At 38.8% G+C, this 18035-nt stretch overlaps 1 protein-coding gene across 11 annotated transcripts in view; it reads right to left on the bottom strand.

Moving 5' to 3' along the window:
• Positions 1-18035, bottom strand: part of SERGEF (secretion regulating guanine nucleotide exchange factor) — a 200504-nt gene that overhangs the window by 123179 nt on the left and 59290 nt on the right. Inside the window, exon 10 of one of the 11 annotated variants that reach the window (XM_032488914.1) lies at positions 17336-17436. The exons of the other annotated variants lie outside the window; for them this stretch is intronic. Coding sequence (XP_032344805.1) covers positions 17359-17436 — 78 coding nt within the window. The 3' untranslated portion in view covers positions 17336-17358. The remainder of the gene's footprint in view (positions 1-17335; positions 17437-18035) is intronic. 11 annotated transcript variants of the gene reach the window in all.

Genomic DNA, 18035 nt, shown 5'->3' with positions numbered 1-18035 from the left:
GCTGTGAGGGAAAGGCAGGACACGTGTGAAGACATACTAAATAGAGCAAGGAAACCCAAAACAACAGAAAGATAAGAGGAGCTGGAAGAAAAGGCTGCTTGGAACTATGAATCATTCCAAGGTAACTTATGTTATTATATAAGAAACAAAATGAGCTTTCAGAATTGCCATTCATCCATTTATTGTTTCATCCATTCATGCGTTCATTCAGCAAACATTCATGAGGCACCTATTATACACCAGGCACAGTGCTAGGAAGACATGTGGCAAAAGGAGGATTTCTAGGAGGCAGCAGAACACCAGCCCACAATGGCTCACTATGCTCCTGCCTGACTAGCTGTCATTCCAGTCATTGTGCAAGGTCCTTTCATGCTTCAGCAGAGGTCTCAGCTTAAATATTTCTCCTCCAGGAGGTCTTGCCTGATTTGTACCCCTACCCAACCCAGGACCAGATGAGGCTTGCCTGTTACATACTCCCATAGCACTTCCTTTCTAACACTCTATCTACTCATCACTACTTTGTCTTCCCCACTAGATGGTAAGCTCCATGTGGGCAGGGACTGCCTCTCCAGTGACTAGTGTCATGGCTGAAATACAGCAGAACTCAATAAACATTCACTGAATAAATAAGTGAACTGGGGTTTGTGGGTGAACTACAGACCCTGAGAGGTATATGGGGAAAAGTATGGGATTTGGAGGTCAACAGATGCACACTTGAACCCCAGGGTGCATCTGGGGTTCACTCATTAGCTGTGTCACCCTAAGCAAGTCCCATGATCTCTCTGCACCTTAGTTTCCTCCTCTGTAAAATGAAATAATATTTCATGAAGATGTGGTAAAGATTAAACAACGTGATGTGAGTAAAGTGGCACAAAATAGGCACTCAATAAATAACACTTCCTTACCCACCCCTACCCCAACTCTTCCATAGTGAAAAGAGAATTGATAACAGTAAGGCAGGGCCCCAACCCTGTAGGAACTCACCGACTTATCAAGACAGTAATCAGGCACAGGTTAACAAGACTGGAACTGGGCAGGTCAGGAAGAGGTAGCAGCAGCCAGGATGACACCTTACTGACTCCACGGCTGTGAACTTGAGCTTCTACCTGATCAAGGTGCAACACTGGGCCCAGGACCGAAAGAGGAAGGATAAATCAAATGGCTGTGGCTTTGGGAGAAGGTGGCAGAGTTGCAACATTCAGAAAAAAAGCACACGTAATTCTCTTCCCCAAAGATGCTGTCTGTAGGTAACTGAAGGGAACCCAAAGGTCTACGATGGACTACAGTCACTTCGTTAGACCAGTGAGGGGGGAAAGCAGGGCAATACAAGAGGAGGAGTGCTAGGCCTAGACTGGGGGCAGGACTCAAGTCCAGACCCTGCCACCTGTTAGGTGTGTGCTTTGGGGCAAGTCTTTCTCTAGAACTCATTTCACCATCTGTAAATGGGAAGAACTGGACCTGGAGGATGTCCAAGGGCTCTTCCAGCACTAAAGAGCTGAGAGCCCAGGTGCATGTCAACCAGCTGCGATTACCGGGCAGAGGGGGGCTCTTCAGTCGTCACTGACCTGACGTTCTGCTGCACTCTCAGTTACACAGCAGGTAAATGGTCAGAAGGAAAAGCAAATGTGGTACTCCCTGAGCCTATTGAGTCTCCTGATTCAGCACTGCACCTGCTCCTTCTGCGTTTGCAGTCTGCTAGATAATATCATCCAGGCACTCCCTGAAACAGTTACCATTTGTCACTTGCTTGGGTACTTCAGGTCTTTTTTTTTTTTTTTTTAGACTAACTAGAGTATTATAAAGACTAATCAATAAAATTGCTAAGTAAAATTGACCCAGGAAACAATTTTCTCCTTATTTTGTTTCCATTACAATAGCAATACCTTTAATGAATTGCCGATCTGCACTGAAAATCAGACGACTATCAGAAGGGACATAGGGGCAGATATTTAAAGCCTACTTCAAATCAAGCAATGCCACACAGAGTAATGTAACCCATTCCTATAATTGATACTCAATATCGCCGGCCTGCTGCCTTGCAACAGTATCTACCCTCACCCCCAAACATACACCCAACCCAGTACTTTTGAGCCCATTCTTCTTAGGGCTGGAGAGAACAGTGGTAAAACACAATTTCTATCCTTAAACAAAGTCTGAGGCTACAGATTAAGTGATCCCAGCTGGGGAAGAAACAGTGGCAGACAGGAACCCAGTTCATATGCCAGAAAAATGGATTTGCAGACACTCAGATCAAAGAAAGGACTGTAAAACACTGCACCAAAATCCACATAATGCCAGGGAAGTCGGTTTTCAAAGTGCGGTCCCAGGCCATCAGCATCAATAACACCTGGGGACTAGTTAGAAGTCAAATTCTTAGGCTCCACCTCAGACACATTTAATCAGAAACTCCTGGGTTTTAACACATCCTCCAAGTGATTCCAACACATGCTTAAGTTTGAGAATTACTGTCTTAGGGCATCCCAAAAGCTGAATATTTGCAGTAAAAAAAAAAAGTATAAAACTAAGTTTTCCATTAAATTCAAAGGAAAAACAAGGAAATTGTGTAAGAAATAGATTTTTTAAAATTATCTTAAAGGTTGTTATTTTGGGGGAAAAAGCAGATTTATTAGAAGAGGAAGGAAGAGACAGAAATGCTGGTTCTGATGCAGAAGGGAATGTCTTTGCATGTTCAGGAGCCTCTGAGGTATAAGGCCCCAGGCCTTTTCCTGTGTGGTACTTCATTTCCAAATATAGGCCTTTTCTTTCCCTTCAGCTGAGAACTCATCACTTCAGAGGGTGTTCCCACATATTCACTAGCAGGACTCTCAGACTTAGCAACCACAAATAAGGTCATTTTTTAAATTTGAGCTCATAAATAGGTGGATGAAAAGTGAAAAAGGAAAGAGCAATGAATGCTATTAAGTCACTAAATTAAAAAAATGAAAGGAGTATTAAAAGTAAGAGGGAGAAAGGAATGCATGACTACACATGAGAAAGTGATTGTTTAAAGTAGGATTTGCTGAGCTCTGAGTAACAAGAGAAAGTTAGGATCAGCCCCAGAAGGAGAAAAGAGGTAATGAAAGAATGCTGAGAGATTCCTTGGCCTCTGCCACCAGGTGGTGAAATAAACCCAGCACAGCTTAGTTGTGGTCCAAAAGCTTTCATTTTGATTTGTCTTTTCTTGTTTTTATTGCTTTGCGGTGGGAATGGTGATGCAGAGCAACTTCAAGTTGGGTGGCTGGGGGCAAGGAAGGCATAATGAGCAATGGATTGCTTTTATGCATGTTAATTCAGTTGGTGACCTTAATTAAGGAGTATCATAATATTTTTAAATGTGGGAGCAGCCATGTAATAAAAAGCACCCGAGATGATAAAGGCTATACTGATATACATTAATATTTTACTGTAACTAAATTCTAAGATAGTACATTTGATTTTAAAATATCTATTTTCCTGGAATAAAACTCAATGTCAAGTTAGGTCTAATTTTATGATCCAAATGCAATTTTCTTCCAGCACATCACAAAATGTTAAATACTAAGGAAGACAATAATAATGAAAAGTCAGCTGTACTGTAACTGCAAATTTCCTGTAGAAATGCTCTGAGGTCCTACAGGTCACAAAGGAAAAGACATAACATGGTTCATCATAAATCCATCTAAAGATAGTTTATTTCTAACATCTTTCATTTTAAATGGAAGCTTAAACAACTCTCTGGGCTTGGGGGGGTTGTAAATTTAATAACGTTTTCCAATTCACTACTGGTTCCCATTGATTTTCTCTCATTTTAATCTCTATTGATAGATTAATGTCACTTTGTGATATCCAAATGGCAGACTGAAGAAGAAAAATGATATGCATTGAGTTGGACCTGTATTAAAAAGAGCGCTAAACTGGGAGTCAAGGGGCCTGGGATCTAGCATTTGCTCAGCTTCTGCTAGCTGTCACCTTGGGGAAAGTCACTTCATCTCTCTGGGCTTCAAGTTCCTCGTATATTAAATGAAACAATAATCCTTGCCATAATTCACCAAATTGTTGTGATGAGCAGATGAGAAAACATGGAGTTGTTTACTATGAGATAGTACTGAGATTTTCCTAAATTCAAACCGAACAAGCAAACAAATCCTCACTGAAGAACAAGCTACTTTTAAAAAGATTTTTAAATTAGGTAAAGAAAAATATGCTGCTTTAAGGATCATAAATACCAAGGTAGGCAGGTAGGAAAACTGGAAAACAGTTCTCAGTGTTGTTAGATACTCAGATTTTGGATCATCAAAATAAGTGTCTTTGGAAAAATTGAGTTTGAATAATCTCAAATATGATGTTAGAGTTACCACAGCAACAGATGGGACCATTCAGTTGGGGCAATCAATTAGAAGCTCTGCTTTTCCTATGATGACAGCCGCAAGAAAGTTTCTACTAAGGTGGTACCTCTATGCTTATACTTCTCTGAGACATACAGTTTCAAAATGCTCATAGAATTAACAAGATTCAAAAGATTTTTTTTAGAATAAACTGAATAATAAAAAACACTAGGATTTTTTTTTAAGTGTTGAGATCCTAAAATGAAAGGTATCAACTGGGTATACACATCACTGCTATTATCCAGGAAGGAATACCAACCAAATGAGTCTATAGACAATTTACTCTGAATGTTTCTTGAGCTGCCATATTAATAAAAGGTAATATAATACATGGTAAATATGTACTCAACAAAACAAGAGCTTTCAGACTCTCTTGATGATTAGTGGATACTCAAATTCAAACAAGCCAAACCATCCTTCAAACAATTCAGATCACAGAGCTAGACAAATATTAGCTTAGCTTGCTTTCCAGCTGGTGCCCAGACAGAGTTCAATCCAGTTACAGGAGAAAAGAGTTTCCCTGTGTCATTTATCTTTAATTCACTGTACTGTTGAACCCATATATCTGATAGCTCTCCTTCAGGTAAAACCCACGGCTTAGACATTAGCTCTACTATTAACTACAACAATGGTCCACTTCAATGTGATGGGACTAGTGGTGGGGCCATGAGCCAGGGGGAATCCTAATATAAAAACTTCACAAAGACCTTTAATCCTCTGGCAATTACAAAACAAACAGATCTCTAGGCCTGAGGCTACATAAAATTTATAGCCCTGGAAGAAAAAGAAACTAGAGATCAAGATGTATTAAGTAATCTCAACCAAATGAGTTTCTAATATAATCACATAACCAAAAAATTTTATCCCAATTTTATTTTTCTATAGCAATAAATAAAATTATCTGTAGAAAGAAAACTCCATCTATAATTCCACCACTTAATGCCACATCTTTTCTTCATTATTCAACATTTCTTTCAAATCTGTATCTGAGGACAAACAGAATTTTACTCAGAGATATGACTACTTCCATTTCTCATTTAATCTAGAGAAGGGTTTTCAAAATATGTTCTAGAGAGACCTTGTGTTTCTTAAGACATATCTCAGGAGCTTCCTATAAAGAGCAGGCCTGCCATCAGGTAGCCAAGTTGTAAGGCTTCATTCTTCCCACATTTCTACATCTATGCCTAATTCATTCAGAATAGTTCCATTTTTAACTGTTTTAGATATTGAGATTCTGTATAAAATTTTACTTGAAAATATAACAAAAAATTGTTCTAATGCTACTAAGCATTTGAAAATTAACAATGCATAGAATTATGAAATTTTAGAGCTGTGCTTTTATTTCACAGATGCTAAAAAGACACCCAAAAAGAAGAAAGACTTGCCCAAGCTCATACGGGCAACCGAGAACTAGAATTAGATTCCAGGTCTCCATCCCCAACTCAAAGATCCTATTTCTAATTCAGGACTATTCATTTATTCCTACAATAAACATTTACAAATGCTACTACATGTCAGGCACTGAGTTAAGCATTGAACAGTTAAAAGGGACCCCCCCCCAAAAAAATCCTGCCCTCACGGCACTTTGAATTTAGTAGAGGAACACGGATGATAAACACATCAAATGAGTACATTATATGGTATATTAGAAAACAATAAAGTGAAGAAGGGGGATGGAGGCACCAGGGTGGGAGGTCAGAAGTTGCAACTGGTGAATTTCCTCAAAGACTGTTGTCATTAGGTCTTCTTGTACCTGATAAGAATGTGTGTGTATGTGCTAATCCTCACTGATTCAGGCTCACTACTCAGACGAAGAAATAATCTAATGGTAAGTCTATCTGAAATTTCCCTCCTAGTAGTAGTAGGATTCTACTTTTTTAGTAGCATACAAAGAAAATCAGTATAGCAAGCAGAGTGTTAAAACTGGTTGCTGTAAAAGAGTTAAACAGGAAGATGGCGATGTAAGAAGATCCTGAACTTGCCTCCTCCCATTGACACACCAAATCCACAGCTATATATGGACATTTTCCTCTGAAGAAAACCCTTGGTAACTTCCCTGAGGACCTAAACTGGTCCTAGGGCTTTGCTCTGCAGCTGTGGTCCCAGGCATGCCATGGAGGAAAGGACAAGTGAGAGTGTGAAATACAACCCTCAGACATTTTTCATTTGTCCCACCATTTGTTTGGTCCACCAGGAGTTTTTAAAAACAATATACTTGAGTGGTTGCATGGCTTGGTCACAATACAGAATAAGCAGCTTCACTTTCACTGATGCCCCTGCAGTCACCAAAGCTTGTGATAGATGAGAGAACTAAGACTCAAAGAAGGATGGTGATTTGTTGAAGTCCACACAGCAAGCACTGTCTAGAATACCAGGTTACAGAGGGGTAAGTTAGGGCATCATGATTTCCAGTTCAGTGTGTAACATCACAGAATCCCTGACTCTGCAGGGACTCTAGATCCTTTGATATCAGGAGGTGCTCCAGACTCTCTCATCTTCTGTGGGTTTCTTTGCTCAGGATCGCAGGAGACTTTAGTTATTATTTTAAGTTGCCAGTCACTAAAACATGGCGAAATAACAAGTTCATACTTGGGACTCAAGAAGTGATGACAGTGCAACAGGAAATGACAGGACATGCTAGGAAGGGGCATGAGAGAAAGACGAGGCCCTGCTTCTGCAGGATGGTTGATAGAGAACCAGGTTAAAGAAACTGCATCTTGATCAATGAGAGACGACTGGATAAAGAAGTTGTGGTATATTTATAGAAGGGAATACTACTCAGCCATAAACAAGAATAAAATAATGCCATTTGCAGCAACATGGATGGACCTGGAGATTGTCATTCTAAGCAAAGTAAGCCAGAAAGAGAAAGAAAAACACCACAGGATATCACTCATATGTGGAATCTAAAAAAAGAAAAAAGACACTAATGAACTCATCTACAAAACAGAAACAGACTCATAGACATAGGAAACAATCTTATGGTTACCAGGGAAAAGAGGGTGAGAAGGGATAAATTTGGGAGTTCCAAATTTGCAAATATTAACTACTATATATAAAAACACACAAAAACCAGATTTCTTCTGTATAGCACAGGGAACTCTATTCAGTATCTTGAAATAACCTTTAATAAAAAGAATATGAAAATGAATATATTTTATATACATATGACTGGGGCATTATGCTGTACACCAGAAATTGACACATTATAACTGACTATACTTCAATTAAAAAAAAAGAGAAAGAAATAGCATCTTAATGCTAAGGAGATGCATAAACAAAGCTACAACCATCCATACAGCTCCCCAGAAAGAGCAGGGATACTTGTGGCTGTCAGAGGAGATGGAATTGATGGAATGAGTGTTAGGGGAAGATAATCCATTTCTGCCTTGGTTTCTTGGTCCTCCTTAGTTTGGCTGTAGCCTTGATCCTGTCAGTGAACTATGTGGGACTATAACACATGTGATAAACTCTGAATAATGGAAGGTCACACCCTCTTTAAGATGGTGACTGTACTACCTGGGGAAGGGGCAGGAGTTTGGTGGTGTGCTGTGTTGCCCCTCCATTCCATATTTTCATATTCTCAGAAAACAACTGATATAAGAGTAGAAGGCGGTGGGGGAGGGCTGGGAGGAAGAGAGAGTGGCAGGACACAAAGAAAGAAAAAAGGAAGATTAAGGAAGAGGAAAGAAGAGTGGAAAAGCATATTTTCATAGTAAACATGTCAGATGACAAGGCAGGAAACACGAGTTTTTTCTTTCTAACTTAAAAAGGACGGGGGACTTCAGTACTCTGATTTTTATCCACCCACTGACCTGTCTCCACCTCCCTCCCTCCCTCGCCTGTCGGCTTCCAAGGTAATGAAGTAACAATGAAGTATCAGGCAAGAGCATTTGAGTAGGGCCAGAAGAATCCACCTTGGCCCCACCTCTTGCACTGGACACTCTGAACTCCAAGAGTCTTCTCAGCAGGGAGGGCTGCTAACAACGGTGAATTAATTTGGCCATTTCAGAGGAGCAGAGGAGCAGAGGTGCCACCTCACTGCGTGAATACAGTGTGCTGCTGGCTTCCTCTAGATCAACCGAGTGAGCCCAGCATCACAGGCAGCAGGACTCCTGAGGGCTGAGGCAGCCGGGGGCGGGGGAGGGGGAGTCAATGAGCCAGCAGGGAGCAAAGACACAGGGGTATTCCAAAAGTGCAAACACACAGAAAAGACCAGCCTCTGGGTCCCATTTCTAGCTCAGTGGAACCCTGTCCATCTGGCAGCAGATGGCTGTTCTATTCTAGACTTGATCATGCCCCTGGAGGAAACCTCTTGGTAATGGTGTTCTCAGCCCCTTTCTCAATGTGCCCTTCATGTTCAGACATCATCAGGGCACACAACTGAGAACAACATCACAAAGATTCTCAGCAACATTTGGAAAGGAGAAAGAATACAGTTTGTTTGTTTATTTTATTCTTAATTAAAGGTGTTAACTACAGAGGAAAGCCTCAGAAAAACCTTCCTAATAACACAGTACGCTCTCCAGCCAGCTGCTCTTTCCCTCTTCCAGTCTACAGCAAAGAAGAGGAAAGCTGAACAGGGTCTAGAAATTCAATCGAGTCCATTCTAGTAGGCTCCACAGTGAATTCGGAAGACCACTTTTCAGACCAAAAAGAGGAATCAGAGGAACCCCAAGCCACCTTCTACCCTCAGCACTCCTCTCGGTGTACTAATATCCCAGAATGCTGACAAGGCCTCCTGGAATAGTGGAAAAGATAGTGCACTAGGAGTCTGGGTGGCAGGCCCAGCTCTGCCACTGACCTGCTGTGCAGCCTTGGGCCAGTTGCTCAGCTTCTCTGAGTTTTAGTCTCCCCATCTGTAACACAGAGATGCTAATATGTATCTAATTTAGTAATATTGATTTTAGTTTTTTGTCTCTTAGAAGTTCATATGTATAGAATCACACAGGATATAGTCCTTTGCATAAGGCTTCTTTCACACAGAATGTTTTTGAGATTTTACCCATGTTGTTAGAAGTATCACTTCACTCCTTTTGAATTGTATGATCTGCACTTCTTTATCCCTTCCCCTACTGATGGGTACTTGGACTGGTCCCAGTTTGGGGCCACTATGAAGATTCTACTTTATGTCTGTGATTCTAACTACTCTAGATACCTCGTATAAGTAGAATTATACACTACTTGCCTTTTTTGACTAGCTTACTTCACTTAGCATAATGTCCTCAACATTCATCCTTTTTATAACAAGTGTCAGAATTTCCTTCCTCAGGCTCAGAATAGTTCCACTGTATGCATATACCACGTTTTGTTCATCTACTCATCTGGTGATGGAAACTTGAGTTGCTTCCACCTTTTGGCCATTGTAAATAATGCCATTATGAATACTCTTCAAGATCCAACTTTCAGTTCTTTTGAATACATACCCAGAAGTAGAACTGCTGGATCATAGGGGAGTTTTATGTTTAATATTTTGAGGAACCACTATAATGTTTTCCATAGAAACTGCACCATTTTACACTTCCACCAACAGTGCATAAGGGTTCCAATTTCTCCACATCTTGGCCAACACTTATTTTCTTTTTCTTTTTCATTTTTTTTAATAGTAGCCATCCTAATGGTAGATGGAGTTTCTTATTGTGGTTTTGATTTGCATTTCCCTGATGATTAGTGATGTTGAGCATCTTTTTGTATTCTATTGGCCATTTGTATATCATCTTTGAAGAAATGTCTACTCAAGTCTTTTTGTTCATTTTTAAATCAAGTTATTTTTATTTTTCTTGTTGACATACTATAGTTTTACAGCAAATTTTCAAGTTAGGTAATGTGAATCCTCCAACTTTATTCTTCTTTTTCAAGATTTCTTTGGGCAAAGGTCCTTTATGTTTCCATATAAATGTTAGAATCAGCTTGTCAATATCTACCCCAAGCAAAGCCTCTTGGAATTTTAATTGGGATTACTTTAAATCTATAAATCAACTCTGACAACTATATGACAACATTGAGTCTTCCAATACATAAATGTGATTTATCTTTCCATTTTAGGTCCTTAACTTCTCACAGCACTGGTTTATAGTTCTTATGTACAAGTCTTTCAGATTTTTTTTGTTAAGTTTATACAGAAATACTTTATTACATTTTGTAATGTAACTATAAAAGAAATTTTTAAGATATTCTAATTTTTTGTTGTTGCTACATAAAAAGAATAATCGATTTCTGTTTACTCTGTACTCTGTTAAACTCACTTCTTGGTTCTACCTAAAGTTATTTTATAGATTCTTTAAGATTTTCTATGTCAACAATCATGTCATCTGTGAATAAAAAGAGGTTTACTTATCCCTTTCTCATTTTTAAGCCAATTACTGCTTTTTCTTACTTTATGGAACTCACTAGAACCTCCTTCCAGTATAATGATGAATAAAAATGATGAGAGGACACACTTGCCTTATTCTGATCTTAGAAGGAACACTTTCAATTTTTCATCATTAATTATATTTGCTTTTTATAAAAGCCCTTTATTAGATTGTAGAAGTTCTCTTCCATTTCTAATTTGCCAAAATTAGAGTTTTTATCATAAATGGATGTTAAACTTTTTTCCAACTTTACTGAGGTATAATTGACAAATACAAATTGTATGTATTTAAGATGTGCAATGTGATTTAATATGTGTATACACTATAAAATGATTAACAATAAAGCTAATCAGCACACTCATCACTTCACACAGTTACTATCTGTGTGTATTAAAAACACTTAAGATCTACTACTCTCTTAGCAAACTACAAGTATACGCATACAGTATTATTAACTGTATTTACCATATTATACATTAATCTCCAGAACTTATTCATCCCACATAACTGAACCCTTTGACCAACATCTCCTCATTTCTACCACTGGGCAACCACCATTCTACTCTCTGTTTTTATCAGTTCAACTTTTTTAGATTCCACATATAAGTGAGATCATGCAGTATTTGTCTTTTTGTGTCTGGCTGTTTTTCACTTAGCATAACGTCCTCCAGGTTCATCCATGTTGTCACAAATGGTAGGATTTCCTTCTTTTTTAAGGATGCATAACATTCCACTGTGTGTGTGTGTGTGTGTGTATCATATTTGTTTTATGCAGTCATCCATCAACAGACATTTAGCTTGTTTTCATATCTTAGTCATTGTGAACAATCCTGCCATGAACATGGAAGTGCAGATATCTCTTTAAGATGCTGTTTCATTTCTTTCGGATGTATACTCAGAAGTAGGATTGCTAGATCACAGGGCAGTTATATTTTAAATTTTAATTTTTTGAGAACATTCCATACTGTTTTCCATAAGGTCCATACCAATTTACATTTCCACCAACAGTGTATGCAAGGGCTCCCTTTTCTCCACATCCTTGTAGACACTTGTTATCTCTTCCCTTATTGATAGAAACCACCCTAACAGATGTGAGGTGAAATCTCATTGTGATTTTGCCAATGCTTTGTCTTCACCTGCTGAAATATTATATGGTTTCCCTCCTTTATTTTGTTAATATGGTGAATTACCTTTATTGTTTTTCAAATGTTAAAGTAAGTTTCATTTCTGGGATAACACAGCTTGGTCATGATGAATTATCCAACTTATATATATTGCCAACTTGATTTTGTTAAAGACTTTTGCGTCTATGTTTACGAGGGATGCTAGTCTATAATTTCCTTTTTTTGTAATGTCGGTTGGGTTTTTGGTATCAGAACTATACTTACTTCATAAAATGAGTTGGGAAGTGTTCCTTCCTCCTCTTCTATTTCCTAAAACAGCTTGTGTAAAAATTGGGCTTTTTTCCCTTAAATATTTGATAAAATCTACCAGTTAAACTATCTAGGCCTAGAAGGTTCTTTGTGGGGAAGTTGTTTATAATGAATTGATTTCTTTAGTAGATATATAGATATTCATATTTTCTATTTCATCTTGTGCCAGTTTTGAGAAGTTTGTATTTTTTCAAAGAATTCATCCTTTTTATCTAAGTTACTGAGTTTATTGGTATAAATACAGGCTATAAAACATATATCATAATATTTCTTTAGTATCCTTTCATATCTGCAGAATCCATAGTGACATACCTGCTTTCATTCCTGATATTGGTATTTTGTGATCTTTTTCTTTTTTCTTGATCACTCCAGCTAGGGCTTTATCATTTTTACTGATTTTTTAAAGAACTGTTTTGGCTTTATTATTTTTCTCTATTTTCATCTGTTTCCTATTTCATTAATTTTTGCCCTACATTTTTTTTTATGTATTTTTCTTTTAAGGGCCCTACATTTTTAATTTTCTTTTTTCTACTTATTTTGGGTTTACTTTTCTTTTTCCAGATTCTAAAGGTGGAACCTTAAGTCACGGAATCTAGTTCTTTCTTCTTCTCTAATATATACACTTAAAGATATAAATTTCCCTCAAAGCACTGCTTTAGCTGCATCTCACAAATTTTCAATATTGTTCAGCCAAGAAAATGGACAACCTAAAAGAAATGGACAAATTCTTAGAAACGTACAATCTCCCAAGACTGAATCAAGAAGAAATAAAAAATATGAAGAGACCAATTACCAGTAATGAAATTGAATCAGTAATTTAAAAAAAAAAAAACTCCCCAAAAACAAAAGTTCAGAGCCAGACAGCTTCACATGTGAATTTTACCAAACATTTAAAGAAGTGTTAACACCTATCTTCTCAAACCATTCCAAAAAACTGCAGAGGAAGAGACTTCCAAACTCATTTTACAAGGCCATCATCAACCTAATAACAAAACCAGACAAAGACACCACAAATAAAGAAAATTACAGAATATCACTTATGAACATAGATGCAAAATCATCAACAAACCATTAGCAAAATGAATTCAACAATACATTTAAAGGATCATACATCATGATCAAGTGGGGCTTATTCCAGGGTTGGAAGGATGGTTCAATATCTGCAAATCAATATGATATACCATATTAAAAAACTGAAAAAGAAAAATCATAAGGTAATCTCAATAGATGCAGAAAAAGCTTTTGATGAAATTTAGTATGAAGTTTTAAAATCTTCTTGTATATTTTTTAAATGGAAGTACTGGGGATTTGAACCCAGGACCTCATGCATGCTAAGCATGTGTTCTACCACTGAGCTATACTCTCCCCCTAAAATCTTCTTATTTTGAAATAAATTCAAACAGAGAAAAGTTAACGATACTATATAAAGAATGGTTTACCCTTCGTTCATATTACCCAAATATTAACATGTTGCCATCTTTGCTCTATATTCCCTTCTCTTTCTCCAAGTTTTTCCTGAACTATCTCTGAGCCAGTTACCAGACTGTTGCCCTACCACTCCAAAACATGTTAGTGTATTTGTCACCCAAACCATCAGCACTCCCCTAATAACAAAAATTCAACCATCAACCCTAAAAAAAAAAAAAAAAAATTAACACTGGTATGTAAGTACCAACACAACTTCAGACTTCATTTAGGTTTCAGCAATTGTTCCACTACTGTCCTTTACAACAAAAGGATCTAGTTCACAATTGTCCATTTCATTTAGTTGCCACATCTCTTTAGAATCCTTCAATTTGGAATCGTTCCTCAGTCTTTCCTTGATTTTCAGGACCTTAACACTTGTGAAGAATGCACCTTCTTTTGGTCACTCTCCACTTCCTTCAGGTGGTTATTTTTTACATTGTATCTGAGTTTACAGTTGTTTTCTGTGGAGGTTGGTCCAAAAGTACTACTTCATCATGACCAGAAATGGAATCAAGATGGGATCCAATCCTCTTCTGACCACAGGTGCCACATGAGAAACCTGCCTTTCTGTTTGACTAGCACGGTAGTTCTCACATTTATAAAATAGGAACAGCTCCAAAATGCAGCCTCATAGCACTTCATATAATTTTTCCAAATATCTATTTTATTATTATAATTAAGATGATGCCTATATAGAGTTAAAAGTCAAATAGTACAGACAGGTATAAAATGAAAAGAAAAAGTCCCTCACCTAACATTGAAAGAATTATCTCTAATGAGCATACAAAGAATTATCTCTGTGCTTGGCACACCAGCGATGAGAAAACTAAAGGAAACTCTGGCTGAGAATCAGAAGACCTAGGTTTCCAATCCTGGTTCCACTGCTCCAAAAATGCCTTCAGGTAAACCACTTATTCATGCAAAAATTTACTTAGCTCCTAGTAGCATATTTAATTCTCTGTGCCTCAGTTTCCTTATCTGAAAAATGCACATAATACTATCCATCTTTTGTATATCCCTCATAGGCAGGGAAAAATGATGCAATGCAGTATGCTTGAGTGTGCTGCAAGTTGAAAGCATAATATTCATGTACTCATATTTCATGTATTAGACCTCTGGAAAAATCAACATGGAAATCAGAAGCCTTAGTTGGAATACAGGAGACAAATTAAAGATGAGATGGGAATGGAAGAAACTATACTCTATTTGGTTTTATATTATTACTCAACCTATATCTGCACTGTCCAATACAGTAGCTACTAGCCACATGTGAGTATTTAAATTTGAATTAATTAAAATAAAATTTTAAATTCAATTCCTCTGTCACACTAGCCACATTTCAAGCATTCAGTAGCCAGATGTGGTTATTAGCTACTACATTGGACTGATACAGACCATTTCCATCATCAAATATAGTTCAACTAGACAGTACTGACCCATACTATTTTACAGTATATACTCTTAATTGCCTGATATTAATGTTGTTACTGTGAAATTAATACCTAGCAGCTAGCCCACCACTATAAAACAAAACGAACAAAAAAAATCTCAAAGCTAAAAAGAAATCCAGATAGGGAAGAGTTCTAACCAAACCAGAAGGGTAGTGGCCTTAAAGCTTTGCAAGAACCCTTGGAACTGCTTGTCATTACACAGATGAGGAAGGTGAAGCCCAGGAAGCAGTCTCCAGCCCCAGGTCCCATAGAGAATTAATATTCAAGATCAAAATGGAATCCTGGTATTTCACAGCATATGCTCTGCAGTGGGATCTGGATTTTAATCACAGCTCTGTCACTTACTAGCTGTGCGGCCTTGGACAAGTGACCACCCTTGAGCCTCACTCTCCTCATCTGCAAACTAAAGAATAATAATCCCAACCCTGCAGGGCTGTCACAAGGATTAAACAGATGATCTCCAGAAAATGCTTAGCAGAGAAACTGGTACCCCACTGGGATTTGCTGGATGCTACCTGCTGTCATTATTAGCTAAGATACTGCTCTTTCCACTGCACCACAAACTGATCAGGGAGGATTTGGCCACCAGATGCATCATCATCATCACCGAGCTGGTGAGTTTAGGAAGGAATGGGGAAATTATGCAGCTTGGCAAAATGTGCCAGGGGAGCAGAATGATAAATGCATTGTACAGCAGTAACTACAGAACTGCTCCCACAAGTCCCCGCGCGGTAGCAGAAATTTCACCTTGAGGGGTGCAAAGGGAAATGTACCATTTTCTTGCCTCTGTGCTCTTCTCCTTAAATAGGCATCTGAGGAATGGAGCACTGCAGACTGAGAAAGATGCGTATATGTCTATGACCCTCAAGTTGAGACAACTGGAAGAGTCAGCGTTCTGTTTCCATTCCTCGCCCTCCAGAACAAATAACGTCACAGCTCTGTTAAGCAACTAACAGCTATCCCACAGCAGACTTCTCCCAGTCTGCTTCCAAGTAGGTGGAGCTCAAATCCTGGAGGCTTCTCCAAGTGCCGCTGTGTGACCTAGCCCCTTGCCCTCTACCCATCAGAGTATGAGATTCTCCCAAAATCCTGAAACACAGTGCCCACTCTGCAGCACCATATACCCTCCTTCGGAAGACCACCACTCACGAGGTGATCAGATGTCAGAATAAAATCAAATAGTAACAGGTGACTCAGACTCTAAGTGAGGAGAGGTTTCCATTCGATTCCATAACAGATCCCAGCCACCTGCCTTCTGATAGGCACTGTGCCACGTACTAAAGACGCAGCCGCAACCAAGACATGGTACCTATCTTCAAGTAGTTTGTATTTGAAATGGCAGCTGGAGTTGTCCAAAACAGACTCAACTGGGTAGGTTCTTATCTGAGCCTTGTAAAGTGGTACAATCTGGATTTGCAGGTAAAGGGGCCAGTGTTGAGATACTCTGAAACTCATTCTTGCTGCCACTATGAATGGAAACAGAAGCCCAAGAAAGGACCATGAGAAATTAAAATATCTTTTCTCAGCTCTCCAAAGGCACACCTCACTGTCCCAGCTTTAAAGTGGCAGCTTCTGGGGAAGGAGAGCCGCTCAGTGGCTCTGCTCACCTGCCTTGGTCTGCGCCCAGACACCAAAGAGGTAAGAAAGAGCTGTCATAGGCTCTAACTCTTTTGGCACCGCCTGAAAGTTTCAGGGTGGAGGTGGGGTGAGCACCATTCTCAGTGACCTCTTTGCCCTCCAGCCTGGACAACCACTATACAGTCACCTGAATGTCCTTTAGTCCACAACACCAGAGTGTTAGCTCTGCTACTTCCTACCTGTGTCCTCAGACAAGTCACTTCCCCAAAATGAGGGTAAAACAGTACACTGCTCCATGGGAAACTGGTGAGAATTAAAGGTGATGTTTGTACAGTGCTTAGCATGATGTAAGGTACACAATGTTTCACAAATAGGAGCTATCATTATTTTTACTGCTTAAAAATCCTACTGCTCCCCATCAAGTCTTTCTTAATTGCCAACCTCTATGCTCACACCCAAGCCTGCCAACACCAGCTCCAGGTTAATCACCTCAGAAGGAACCAGCCTCTTCCCATAGATCCTTAAGGATCCTAAAGGGGCTTGATCTTCTCACCCACCAAACTCAGTCTACCCCAGCCTTCAAATTTCATCTAAAAAGAGCTCTCCCAAAGACTCAAAAAACCTGGCCAACAACACTTTTTCCTGACACTGCCTCTAGATCTCTCTGCTCCCAAGTCCTCAGTTCTTACCTGTCGGAGATTTATACCATCGATCACATCCCATTTAGAAAGCTGCAGGACTCTGTGTCCTCCCTGTTGTCACATTCCAAGTCCACAGCTCGAATGCACCCCTGGTGTTCAACAGATAATGATGGAAAAAGAGGAACACGAGAATCATGGAAGTGATTCATATCAAACTCCAGTTCTATGATAACTGACAACAATTTCCAAAGAGCTACAAGAAAGGGAAGTTTCCTGGAAACCCACAGAAGGTTGGATATGACAAAGAAATCAACCAGCATAACTTACATTTATTTATTGCTTCCTAGTTATAAAATGCATTCACATTCATAACATCATTTTGACAACAACTTGGAGAGGCAGGCCTAGTAAGTAGTATTATATCTGACAGAGGCAAAATCTGAAGCTCAGAGAAGTAAAGCAGTCTGTCCAAAAATAAGCCACAATAGAAAGTCTCTTGATTCTCCCAAGTCCTTCTCCTGTTTGTTATCCCTTCATGCAGGCTTTATTCTTAAATGATGTGCATGCTGCAGTCTATTAATTAAAAAAAAAAAAATCTGACCCAAAAGGGATCATATGGAAATAAAACTACAGAGAAGATACTCAAGAATGACTAAATTATCTTTCTGGAGTGAGGACCTTTCCTCATGCTATCCTGGGAGTGCTGGCTACAGAGACATGTATTTTGTTCAGCAGCCAGGAGCAACCG

This window comes from Camelus ferus, chromosome 10 (genome assembly GCF_009834535.1).
Source record: "Camelus ferus isolate YT-003-E chromosome 10, BCGSAC_Cfer_1.0, whole genome shotgun sequence".
Taxonomy (NCBI): Eukaryota; Metazoa; Chordata; class Mammalia; order Artiodactyla; family Camelidae; genus Camelus; species Camelus ferus.
This window is presented reverse-complemented; position numbering and strand designations above follow the sequence as displayed.